This window comes from Nerophis ophidion, linkage group LG06 (assembly GCF_033978795.1).
Source record: "Nerophis ophidion isolate RoL-2023_Sa linkage group LG06, RoL_Noph_v1.0, whole genome shotgun sequence".
In the NCBI taxonomy this organism is placed as follows: Eukaryota; Metazoa; Chordata; class Actinopteri; order Syngnathiformes; family Syngnathidae; genus Nerophis; species Nerophis ophidion.
Genome location: NC_084616.1, coordinates 68,614,408 through 68,628,178, shown reverse-complemented (window position 1 = coordinate 68,628,178; position 13,771 = coordinate 68,614,408). Strand labels below are relative to the sequence as shown.

At 39.5% G+C, this 13,771-nt stretch overlaps 1 protein-coding gene across 1 annotated transcript in view; it reads left to right on the top strand.

The window, feature by feature from the left end:
* trak2 (trafficking protein, kinesin binding 2) overlaps positions 1-13,771 on the top strand; it is a 45,534-nt gene that overhangs the window by 26,867 nt on the left and 4,896 nt on the right. Inside the window, exons 8-15 of the mRNA XM_061904716.1 lie at positions 2,233-2,363; positions 2,431-2,505; positions 2,588-2,725; positions 2,867-2,946; positions 7,911-8,051; positions 8,124-8,422; positions 8,494-8,934; positions 12,506-12,605. Coding sequence (XP_061760700.1) covers positions 2,233-2,363; positions 2,431-2,505; positions 2,588-2,725; positions 2,867-2,946; positions 7,911-8,051; positions 8,124-8,422; positions 8,494-8,934; positions 12,506-12,605 — 1,405 coding nt within the window. The remainder of the gene's footprint in view (positions 1-2,232; positions 2,364-2,430; positions 2,506-2,587; positions 2,726-2,866; positions 2,947-7,910; positions 8,052-8,123; positions 8,423-8,493; positions 8,935-12,505; positions 12,606-13,771) is intronic.

Genomic DNA, 13,771 nt, shown 5'->3' with positions numbered 1-13,771 from the left:
CCAAATTCGACCTTAGGCATTTCTCAAGTGAAAGAGATACAGTGGGGCAAAAAATTATTTAGTCAGCCACCGATTGTACAAGTTCTCCCACTTAAAATGATGACAGAGGTCTGTAATTTTCATCATAGGTACACTTCAACTGTGGGAGACAGAATGTGAAAAAAAGAATCCAGGAATTCACATTGTAGGAATTTTAAAGAATTTATTTGTAAATTATGGTGGAAAATAATTAGTTGGTCAACCATTCAAAGCTCTCACTGATGGAAGGAGGTTTTGGCTCAAAATCTCACGATACATGGCCCCATTCATTCTTTCCTTAACACGGATCAATCGTCATGTCCCTTTAGCAGAAAAACAGCACCAAAGCATGATGTTTCCACCTCCATGCTTCACAGTAGGTATGGTGTTCTTGGGATACACCTCAGTATTCTTCTTCCTCCAAACACGACGAGTTTAGTTTATACCAAAACGGATACATGGATGATTCAGCAGAGGATTGGGAGAATGTCATGTGGTCAGAAATAGAACTTTTTGGTATAAACTCAACTCGTCGTGTTTGGAGGAAGAAGAATACTGAGTTGCATCCCAAGAACACCATACCTACTGTGAAGCATGGGGGTGGAAACATCATGCTTTGGGGCTGTTTTTCTGCTAAGGGGGACAGGACGATTGATCCGTGTTAAGGAAAGAATGAATGGGGCCATGTATCGTGAGATTTTGAGCCAGAACCTCCTTCCATCAGTGAGAGCTTTGAATGGTTGACCAAATACTTATTCTCCACCATAATTTACAAATAAATTCTTTAAAATTACTACAATATTAATTCCTGGATTTTTTTTTTACATTTTGTCTCTCACAGTTGAAGTGTACCTATGATGAATATTACAGACCTCTGTCATCATTTTAAGTGGGAGAACTTGCACAATCGGTGGCTGACTAAATACTTTTTTGCCCCACTGTATGTGAAGATTTATAAAAACAGTAACGGCTTGGCTTTTACATTTTTTTGGAGCAGACTTTATTTCACAATTGTATTCCAATGCTAAAGGAAAACGTCTATAAGCTACAGTAAGGAAAATGACTGATTTTGTAATTTAACTCCCTTATAACAATATGAATGGTAAAAATGCTTAAATACATCTTATCCAGTAGATATTGGTTGTTTGAATTGAATACATATTTGATGGATAAACAAACTGTGACTTGGTGTAGAAACCCTTGTTGGCAAGCAAGAGTCTTTGGTGCATGGCTCCATTAATCAGCCCCTCAATGCAATAAAGTTTTCTTCTACACTTATCAGAAAAAAACTAAGCCCAAAAGCAGAATTTGTGCACCTCCATGACTGTAATGATGCTGTTTTTGATTCATACTCCTCAACATTTCTCCGCAAACAAACACATTCAGTCCACCTGATGCCATCTGTTGTTGCTTGCCCATGGGCGGGCATAATGAATGTGAGATTTTGTGGCACATGTCTTTTAGGGATAGGATACATTTTTGTGTTTGATGTACACATAACCTACGTGTGGTGTTTTTGCTTGTTGGATAAATCATTTATTTCCCCTAATTAAACACATTAATTGTCAAGAGTGTGCTCACTTTTGGGTGGTACTTTATACAGTACTGAGCCAAAAGTGTTAGTTCCACCATTAGAGTTGTTGCTTAACAATATTTTAATCTCTAAAATGAAAATAAGTGTTAATCAATAAAGCAAAGACCTCTGTCAATGTCATATACTGTGTTTACTGTACATATACTGTAGAAGAAGATGGCCAGTAGGATACATCAAGGTTGCCTATGCCGTCGGTGCCGTATAGTTTGATGCAGCCAGGGTTGTCACATTACTAAAATTTTCAAGTCAATACCGATTCTAAGGAAATATTTAATATGCGATACCATTTTTAATACCAAAGAGATAGAAAAGAGACCACATTTTGATAGAAATAAACACAAATAAGCTTTATTATATAATATTATTGATACTTTTGAAAAGAAGTGTCGCTCTGAATACAACCCTTTTGTATTGATATCTTTTTCATTATTGATACCTTTTTTAGGTCTTAATACTTTTTATTATTTGTCATCAATTTTATTGGAACATTGTGCCATTAGCCAACCATCATTAAAAATCTTGACTGATTTAAAAACTGCCGGGAAGTTGGCCATTCCAATGAAAACATGACTGCCATGGTGAAGGGAAACAGCCTTCTATTTTAAACTGTGTGTTTCTAGGCGAGTCCAACAGCCAGATGGTTTCTCTGACTGATGAACTGTCCCAGAAGAACGAGGAGCTGTTCCGACACCAGGAGGAGCTTGCTCAGTTGCTTTCCCAGATTGTGGAGCTGCAACACAGAGTCAAAGAGGTAAAATATCCGCCAACAAATATCTCAGTCCAAAATATTCAGTCACATTATTATCAATGTTGTTAAGCTCGCTTTGGAAAAAGAGGAGTTGAGGATCCACCTGCAGGCTTCTAAAGACGCCCAGCGATTGCTCACGGCAGAGGTATTATGTTACGCAAATGCACATTCATCTTCTATAGGAGGCGTTCACTTAGAGCCATTTTCAAAATTCTATGCTGATGTAGTTGAATGATCTGGCCGAGAGGAATGCAGAGTGTGCAGAGATGCTCCACGAGTCCCAGGAAGAGATTAGGGAGCTCCGCAACAAAAATATTCCCTCCTCTGGGATGCGACAGCACCTCGCCTATGGCTCCTTCCCCATGGTGAGAGAACAATATAAGAACTCTGTTTGAAGAACGTGATTTTCTGATGAAATGCTTACATATGGGTGTGTGTGTGTGTGTGTGTGTGTGTGTGTGTGTGTGTGTGTGTGTGTGTGTGTGTGTGTGCGTGTGTTTGTGTAGGATTCGCTGGCTGCAGAGATTGAAGGTACTATGAGGAAGGAGCTAAGTGTTGAGGAAGAAACTGAATTTCAAAACCAAAGGTAAAAAGGCGCAGAATACTACCCAAATGAGAGATTACAAACCCCGTTTCCATATGAGTTGGGAAATTGTGTTAGATGTAAATATAAAAGGAATACAATGATTTGCAAATCATATTCAACCCATATTCAGTTGAATATGCTACAAAGACAAGATATTTGATGTTCAAGCTCCATCCATCCATCCATTTACTACCGCTTATTCCCTTTGGGGTGGCAGGGGGCGCTGGTGCCTATTTCAGCTAAAACCGGACGGAAGGCGGTGTACACCCTGGACAAGTCGCCACCTCATCGCAGGGGCAACACAGATAGACAGACAACATTCACACATACATCCACACACTAGGGACCATGTAGTGTTGCCAATCAACCTATCCCCAGGTGCATGTCTTTGGAAGTGGGAGGAAGCCGGAGTACCCGGAGGGAACCCACTCAGTCACGGGGAGAACATTCAAACTCCACACAGAAAGATCCCGAGCCCGGGATTGAACCCAGGACTACTCAGGACCTTTGTATTGTGAGGCAGACGCACTAACCCCTCTTCCACCGCGAAGCCCATGTTCAAACCTATAAACTTTATTTTTTTTTGCAAATAATATTTAACTTAGAATTTCATGGCTGCAACACGTGCCAAAGTAGTTGGGAAAGGGCATGTTCACCACTGTGTTACATCAACATTTCTTTTAACAACACTCAATAAACGTTTGGGAACTGAGGAAACTAATTGTTGAAGCTTTGAAAGTGGAATTCTTTCCCATTCTTGTTTTATGTAGAGCTTCAGTGGTTCAACAATCCGGGGTCTGTGCTGTCGTATTTTACGCTTCATAATGCGCGACACATTTTTGATGGGAGACAGGTCTGGACTGCAAGCGGGCCAGGAAAGTACCCGCACTCTTTTTTACGAAGCCACGCTGTTGTAACACATGCTGAATGTGGCTTGGCATTGTCTTGCTGAAATAAGCAGGGGCGTCCATGAAAAAGATGTCGCTTAGATGTCAGCATATGTTGTTCCAAAACCTGTATGTACCTTTCAGCATTAATGGTGCCTTCACAGATGTGTAAGTTACCCATGCCTTGGGCACTAATGCACCCCCATACCATCACAGATACTGGCTTTTGAACTTTGCGTCGATAACAGTCTGGATGGTTCGTTTCTCCTTTGGTCCAGATGACACGATGTCAAATATTTCCAAAACCAATTTGAAATGTGGACTCGTCAGACCACAGAACACTTTTCCACTTTGCATCAGTCCATCTTAGATGATCTCGGGCCCAGAGAAGCTTGCAGTGTTTATGAATGTTGTTGATAAATGGCTTTCGCTTTGCATAGTAGAGCTTTAACTTGCACTCACAGATGTAGCGACGAACTGTATTTAGTGGAAGTGGTTTTCTGAAGTGTTCCTGAGCCCATGCGGTGATATCTTTTAGAGATTGATGTCGGAGGTGTCGACTTGTCCAGGGTGTACCCTGCATGCCGCCTGATTGTTGCTGAGATAGGCAGCAGCGCCACCCGCAAACCCCAAAGGGAATAAGCGGTAGAGAATGGATAGATGGATGGCGGTTTTTGATTCAGTGTGTCTGAGGGATTGAAGGTCACGGTCATTCAATGTTGGTTTCCAGCCATGCCGCTTACGTGGAGTGATTTCTCCAGATTCTCTGAACCTTTTGATGATATTATGGTCCGTAGATTTTGAAATCCCTAAATTTCTTGCAATGGCACTTTGAGAAACGTTGTTCTTAAACTATTTGACTATTTGCTCACGCAGTTGTGGACAAAGGGGTGTACCTCGCCCCATCCTTTCTTGTGAAGCTGTTTTTATACCCAGTCATGGCACCCACCTGTTCCCAATTAGCCTGCACACCTGTGGGATGTTCCAAATAAGTGTTTGATGAGCATTCCTCAACTTTATCAGTATTTATTTTCACCTTTCCCAACTTCTTTGTCAAGTGTTGCTGGCATCAAATTCTAAAGTTAATGATTTGCAACAAAAAAAAAAAGTTTAATCAGTTTGAACATCAAATATGTTGTCTTTGTAGCATATTCAACTGAATATTGGTTGAAAATGATTTGCAATTCATTGTATTCCGTTTATATTTATATCCAACACAATTTCCCAACTCATATGGAAACTGGGTTTGTACAATTCCATCAGTTGTTGTCTATAACAAGGCTGTTTATACTTGTTTTAGCTAAGTGCCCCAAAGATAAATTAATGGACAAAGGACCTGTTTTGATATTTTAGTGTTTTTCATACATTCATTTATTCATGTCGGCCAAGTGACTATACATTTGGACAGCCATGAATAGATTTGTGTTTGCCCTAACTCACAGTAAACACAGTAGTATAAAGCACATGCGAATAAGAAGATAGAGCTGGAGGGATTTAAGAATCTTTATTGTCCAAGACACACAAAACATCAAATAATCGAAATTTAGGTCTGTGAAATGATTAAAATATTTAATAGTGATTAGTCACATTTTTTCATAGGTAACTCAAAATTAATCACGTTGAATTGCAGATAGATACAATTCATCATCATCAATAGACATATATATGGGAATTTTTTTAAACTTATGACTGCACAAATTTTTGCTTTAATGACACGTTTATTAAACATAATACTTTTTAAACAGCTCAACACAAAATTAACATAAACACGCTTTTGAAGGAGAACTGCACTTTTTTGGGAATTTTGCCTATCATTCACAATCCTTATGTAAGACAAAAACACATACATTTTCCTTTTTTTATGCTTTTTAAACAGTAAATATATGTGATCAAAAGTCTGCTTACAATACAATGGAGCCTATGGTAGCCGCCTGATTCTGACTATAAAACGCTTTAAAACACATCCAAACACCTCCGTATGTGTATGTATATGTGTATATGTATATCTCTGTATATGTATATATATGTGTATGTGTGCGCATATATATATGTATATATATATATATATGTATGTATGTATGTATGTATATATACTGTATATATCTGTCTTGATTGGATTATTCAGAGAATAGTGCTCGATACCGTGGTAGAGCGCAATATGTAGGTGTGGGAAAAATACATTTCATCCAGACCTGTCATCCCTCAACAAGCGCAGTGAAATCATTTCAACATGCCGCCGCAGACGGAAACACCTCCTGGGTAACACATGAGCCAATCACCACACCCTACGCCTGCCTGTACCCACCCACTCTGTGCCCTATATAAACCATTGTATGTGAATGCGTCCATTAAAATCTCCTGATGATTGAGGGAACCCCTCATGAAACAGTTTTGTAGAGATTGTGATTTTTCCCACACCTATATATATATATATATATATATATATATTTAAAAAAAATGGAAAAAAATCTCCTGATGATTGAGGGAACCCCTCATGTATGTATGTATGTATGTATGTATGTATATATACTGTATATATCTGTCTTGATTGGATTATTCAGAGAATAGTGCTCGATACCGTGGTAGAGCGCAATATGTAGGTGTAGGAAAAATACATTTCATCCAGACCTGTCATCCCTCAACAAGCGCAGTGAAATCATTTCAACATGCCGCCGCAGACGGAAACACCTCCTAGGTAACACATGAGCCAATCACCACACCCTACGCCTGCCTGTACCCACCCACTCTGTGCCCTATATAAACCATTGTATGTGAATGCGTCCATTAAAATCTCCTGATGATTGAGGGAACCCCTCATGAAACAGTTTTGTAGAGATTGTGATTTTTCCCACACCTATATATATATATATATATATATATATGTATATATATATATATATATATATATATATATATATATATATATATATATATATATATATATATATAAAAAATGGAAAAAAATCTCCTGATGATTGAGGGAACCCCTCATGAAACAGTTCTGTAGAGATAAAGTAAAATGTAAATGGAAACAAAATTATGCCGCTTTTTGGATGTTTTTTTTATTGGGTTTTATAGGCGGAATAGAGGATTTCCCATTGGCGACACTGTGATCAGACTTTTATTTACGTTTATTTGCGAGTTTGAATGCATTAAAAAAATACATCTGTCATCATGGCTTTCGTAACGACTGTGAAAGAGAGGGAAAAATTCCCCCCAAAATTAAGTTCCTCTTTTAATGACAATAAACAAATACTTTTATTAGTAGATTGCACAGTTCAGTACATATTCCGTACAATTGATCTCTAAATGGTAACACCCGAATACGTTTTTCAACTTGTTTAAGTTGGGGTCCACGTTAATCAATTCATGGTAGGCTCACGGACACTATCGCACTTGCATATGAATGTTAGTTTGTAGTCTTAACAAAATGTTTTTTTTTGCATATTTTATGCTATTCACAGTGAAACCTAAATGTATGATTTATGGTTATTGTGAATAAAAAACGTTTGTACATCTCTCGGTAAGAAACAATATAAACATTAGTAATGGGTTCCAGCCTCGTCAGAAGTCAAAATTTTACTTAAGGTTTGTACACTTTAAACACAATATAAAGTGCTATATAGTACTGTAAATCAAATATACATAAAAAAGGGGTGTGGGATCAACTTTGTATTGAAAAACAAAGCAAAAGAAATGACATCTGAACTTTCCCTCTGCCTGTGCAGCTGCCAAAGGCACACACAATGTCACTAGCCCTGTGGCGGAATCACAGTTTGAAATCACACAATTCCTTTAACACAAACACAAATAAAATAAATCCACTTTACCTTGTTGATTAATCTTCTTTGTGTTGAACTGAAGAAAGAGTGAAGAGTAAGAGGTCAGTGTCAATAACACTGTGGATCCTTCCTGGATGTTTCAAACCACGCATCACTTCATCGACATAAACGGGACATGTCTTAAACATGTTTCACTTAAACATTCTTTGATCACTGCTGTAGTATGTAGCTTTTATGCAGTAAGGTAGCTAGCTACTCATGTTCATTCTAATATCTAATGGGCCATCAACTCCAGAATCTCCCAGAAGAAAGTTTTCCAGACAGTCCGTTCCGTCAACGCCTCAACATCCCGGCCAAGTTCGGCCACCCCTCCAATTCCTGGCTCTCGTCAGAACTCTCTGGTGATGACTACACAGCCGTTCGAGTCTGCTCAGGGGTAAGACAGAGCCAAAAATAACATACAAGTTGTATTTTTATGTTTTTACCAATCAACTTTTTTGTTTGAAAGGGACGAGGTTCCCATGGGGCAGCCAGGCTCTCCAGGTGGAAATGACCTCACAAAAGCTCTTCGTCGCTTGTCACTGCGACGGCAGAACTTCTTGTCTGAACACCAGTTCTTCAAGGCAGAGCGTGAGAAGAAGCACCAGTCCCTGGCAAAGGCAGAGGCTCAGGAGGCAGGAAGCAGCTGCAGCTCACCAATGAGCAGCTCATTCTCCTCCTTTTCCAACCTGTCTGAACTCTCTGTAGGTTCCAGCCTCTTCAGGACCTTCTTACCAGAGAAGCTTCAAATTGTCAAGCCCATCGAGGGTAACCACCAAGAGCTACAACTTGACTTGGTCTACCTGCTTGTATTTATACTTTCGACCTTCTGTCTTCAGGCTCACTGACGCTCCATCACTGGCAGCAGCTTGCCAAACCCCACCTCGCCACCATCCTAGACCCACACCCAGGCGTTGTCACCAAGGGGTTCCGCCCACTTGCCCAGGATTTTGTCTACCGCCTCAGTGACATGGAAGAAGATGAGGAAAATGAAGTGCAGGGAGAGAAAAGGGAGGCTGATTTCTTGGAGAAAGGTGCAGCAGAGAGAGGTAAAGAGCAGGAGGAAGAAGAGGAAGAAGGGGGCATTGTCTTCAAAGTGCACTGTTCATCTACACCGGAGGAAAAGAAGGACCGAACGCAGTCAAACACACATCTTCCTGCCACTTCTTTCCTTCCGGCCTGGCCATTGTCTTCTAATGTGGCTGAGACCTCCAGCTCATCAACTCACCTTTTTTCAGACGTGTCCACAGCAACAGTTCAATCGAGTGCATCTTCCTCAGGTAAATGCCAAAATTTTGTTGTAGTATTTTGAGTTGTGACAGCAATTTAATCTTTCTTAAGAGAACAAGTTCCTTTAGACGTTGCTCCCTAAAAAGAGACAACTCTTTTGGGTTCCAAATGACTTTAATGTTCATTAATTTAATTTACTACCAAATTAATATGCAATGTTAATGTCAAAATAATATAAAATTATGTTTGAAATGAACTACTTACTAATGTATGAAACATACATTATTTTATCAATTGTTCTTTATATTCTTATGGCTCGTTAAAGTCAACATGGAACACAGTGTGACCAAAATATACATTTTAAAGTCTTTAAAGTCTTGTTTATGTCGACAAACCAATAAAAGTGTCTGCTTAATTTGACTTACTTAATTGACCACTTTTAAATAAAATCGGTTTCTGTGAAAAAGGGAATTTTTTGTGTCAACATGTGTTGTGTTGTTAACGTCATTATCACTGAGCAGAAACATAACTGTCGAGTTACATAACATTAAAATGTGTGCACAATGACTTGCTGTTCATTCCAAATGAAGCGTAAAATTTTGAAGCTCAAAATAAAAGCATGGCAGTACTAACTCTGATTCTACCACAGCCACTACCGTTACATCATTAATTTGCCTATGTCTCTTGACAAAGTCACATGTACCAGTATCTGTGCAAAGCATTGATAGTTCTGGTTTTGGATATGTCTACAACCGCATGTGTTTTTCATTGAAAAACACATCAGAGAGACCTGTTCCACAACTTCATTGATTTCAAAAAGGCATTCGATCGTGTATGGCACAAAGGGCTCTGGCACACACTAAAATAATTCAATATGGAAAATGGGCTCATACAAGTCAGCTAGGCCCTCTGTGACAAAGCTACCAATGCGGGGCTCTTTAACAATAAATAGAATTGTTGTTCCGAACCACTGTAGGTGTCAGGCAAGAATGTATTTTCTCCCCCATCTTGTTCAATCTATTCCTAGAGAGAATCATGCTGGAAGCCCTACACAAGCACTAGACTACAATATCAATAAATGGCAGGCCCATCTGCAATCTACGTTTTGCAGATGATATCGACCTCCTGCAGGCTCAAACTCCGAACTGCAGGACCTTAAAAACAAATAATGCACAGCAGCTGGTGCCTATGGAATGGAGGTAGGCACAGCCAAATCAAAGTTACTGGTGAACACATCAAATAACTCACAGTCCAACATAATGATGGATGGTGAACAACTGTGAATTAGTGAATTATATTTTATATAGCGCTTTTCTCAAGTGACTCAAAGCGCTTTACATAGTGACACCCAATATCTAAGTTACATTTAAACCAGTGTGGGTGGCACTGGGAGCAGGTGAGTAAAGTGTCTTGCCCAAGGACACAACGGCAGTAACTAGGATGGCACAAGCGGGAATCGAACCTGCAGCTCTCAAGTTGCTGGCACAGCCACTCTACCAACCGAGCTATGCCGCCCCAACTGGAGGAAGTGTCCAAATTTAAATATGTCAGAGTAACACTGGCCAAAGATGCCACATAGGCACATACCATGCAGAAATCCGCATTCGAATCACCACAGCAACAGCAACAATGACCAAAATATGGAAAAGCATCATCAACTTCAAGACAAAGTTCAAACTTTACAAATCCCTAATAACATCAATATTACAATAGGGATGCAAAACCTGGACGCTCCTGGTAGAATCAGAACGAAAAATACAAGTCTTTGAAAACAAATGCCTCAGAAGAATACTCAAGATAACATACCACAAACACAAAACCAATTAGCATGTGCGAGGTGAAGTCGAAAGACTCGTTGGTTACCAAGAACCTATGCTCGCTACAGTCAAAAGAAGGAAATTAGCTTCGCTCGGCCACACATGCCACCACGACACCCTGTGCAAGACCATCATCATGCGGGGCACACTAGACGGTGGAAGGAAGTGAGGAAGACCACGGATATCCTGGACAGACAACATCAAGACATGGACAGACCTATTGACTCCAGAGCTATTGACGGCCATTAAAGACCGTGGGAACTGGCGCGGACCGGCTGCTTCTTAATCGCAGTTATCCCCCCGACGTCATGGGAAAGACAGACTGACAGACAACCGCTTATGTCAACGCCAGTTTGACAGTTTGAGGGCCATCGACATCATCCGCTTCAATTGCATGCATCATCTGAAACAACTTTTATTTTATCCAATCCAATCCACTTTATTTATAGCACATTTAAACAACAAAAATGTTTCCAAAGTGCTGCACAAAATATTAAAAACAAGATTCAAATACTATCCTTAGCTCCATCAATGACTGAATAAAAACCAAATAGATAAATATTAAAATAAATATGATTTAAAAACGATTTTAAAGGGTAAAACCAATGAAAACAATAAATAAAAATACAAATTTTAAAACACAGAGGACCACACAACTCACATAGTGTTAAAAGCCAAAGAATATAGGTGGGTCTTAAGACGAGACTTGAAACACTCCACTGTGGGAGCAGTTCGAACATTGTGGCCAAACAGCTCAATTTTTGTTTAATCTGACATCACATGGATGGAGATAAGACCTTCTGGAGGAAAGTTCTGTTGTCAGATGAAACAAAAATTGAGCTGTTCGGCCACACTACCCTGCAATATGTTTGGAAGAGAAAGAGTGAGGCCTTTAATCCCAGGAACATCATTCCTACCGTCAAGCATGGTGGTGGTAGTATTATGTTCTGGGCCTGTTTTTCTCCCAATGGAACCGGTGCTTTACAGGGAGTGAATGGGACAAAGAAAAAGGAGGATTACCTCCAAATTCTTCAGGACAACCTAAAATCATCAGCCCGGAGGTTGGGTCTTGGGCGCAGTTGGGTGTTCTAACAGGACAACGACCCCAAACACACATCAAAAATGGTAAAGGAATGGCTAAATCAGGCTAGTCCTGACTTAAACAATGCTGAAGATTGATTGATTGAAGCTTTTATTAGTAGATTGCACTGTACAGTACATATTCCGTACAATTGACCACTAAATGGTAAAACCCGAATAAGTTTTTCAACTAAGTCGGAGTCCACGTAAATCAATTTATGGTAAGAAACAAGTCCATGGCAGAAAACCAACAGATTTAGCCGAATGGCACCAATTTTGTCAAAGAGGAGTGGTCAAAAAATCAACCAGAAGCTTGTGGATGGCTACCAAAATCACCTTATTGCAGTGAAACTTGCCAAGGAACATGTAACCAAATAATAACATTTCTTTATGTATACTTTTGACCCAGCAGATTTGGTCCCATTTTCAGTAGACCCTCAATAATTTCATAAAAGAACCAAACTTCATGAATGTTATTTGTGACCAAAAAGTATGTTTTCCAACCACTCTATCATAATAAAATAAGAGTTGTAGAAATTATTGGAAACTCAAGACAGCCGTGACATTACAAGTGTATGTAAACTTTTGACCACAACTGTATGTGTGTATATGGAAGTACGGTCATAAAATGTACACGGTTTTGCTACTTCATGATTTGGCTCAGTCACTTAATGTATCAAGAAATCTATATCTATACTTATGTTCATTTCTTGTTTGTCTGCAGTTCAAAATCCCGTCAAGTGTCAGAGTTCCACATTCTCCACCTTCACATTCACCATGTGTCGCATCCTGCACCCGAGTGACATCACACAAGTCACTGCAAGGTCAGTCTTCATCAAAATATCAACTTCTGTGTCTCAAAAGAAATACTTCCGTCGGTACACTTTGTATACTGAGTACCGTATTTCCTTGAATTGCCGCCGGGGAGCTAATTAATTCAAAACCTCTTCTCACTCCGGCGCTTACCAAAGACATGCGGTAAATTTAGGACTGTGCTTATAAATTTGAGTGTGATGTAAGGATACCATCATGAAAAGCACATTTAATTAAAAAAAACTTTATTATTGTCTTACCTTTACTTATCGGTGAAGTCCATGCGCAGCTCCTTCTGATAAAAAGCATCGATAACTTGTTTATAGAAGTCTTCCGTATCTTTCTTCAGTTTTAAAAGTCTCTCTGTCTCGATGGAGATCTTCCTTTATTACCTCCTGCTTCGATTGAAAGTCCAGTTTAGAAAACTGTTTTATTTTAGATATGTAATCCTCCATATTAAAAGTGTAACCGAGAGGAAAAAATAAATGCTGCTCACTCTTGATGCTTGTTGTCACTTCTTCTGCAGCCGAGTAGTCGCAAGAAGGATCACGAGCGCCCTCTACCACCAGGAGGTGGGAGTCATTTAATGACTCATATTTGACACACGCAGCTACGGTATATTAATAAAACATAGCTGCTTACTGTTCTTTTTAGCATATTTAATAGCTTGGACCTTAAATCCTACTGAATAGCTCTTAATCTTCTTCCCTTTATGCGATTTCAAATTATTGAAATCAGCCTCCTCCATTTTGAAAATGATGACAGGTGAAGTGTCGCTCATGACGTGACGAGTTTTACCCGGTGGAAATTCTAGGCATATGCTAATTATTTTGCGAATCGAGTTTGACCCGGCGGAAATTCTAGACATGCCCTAATACAAATAATATTTTGCGAAACGAGTTTGACCCGGCGTTAATCCTGAGCCGACGGTAATACTAAGCATGCGCTAATTGTTTTGCGAAACGAGTTTGACCCGGCAGTAATTCTAGGCAGTCGCATACTATATACCCGGCGGCATTTCAAGGAAATATGGTACACTGAATTTAGTTCTTGAATGCACAAACTTTGACAGTGTGGTGTTGACTGCTTTTCCAATGCAATACTCGAAAAGAGACGTGTGTGACAACCATGTATTGCATCCCTCACCCCTGTTTAGAATCTATACTGAAGTGAACAA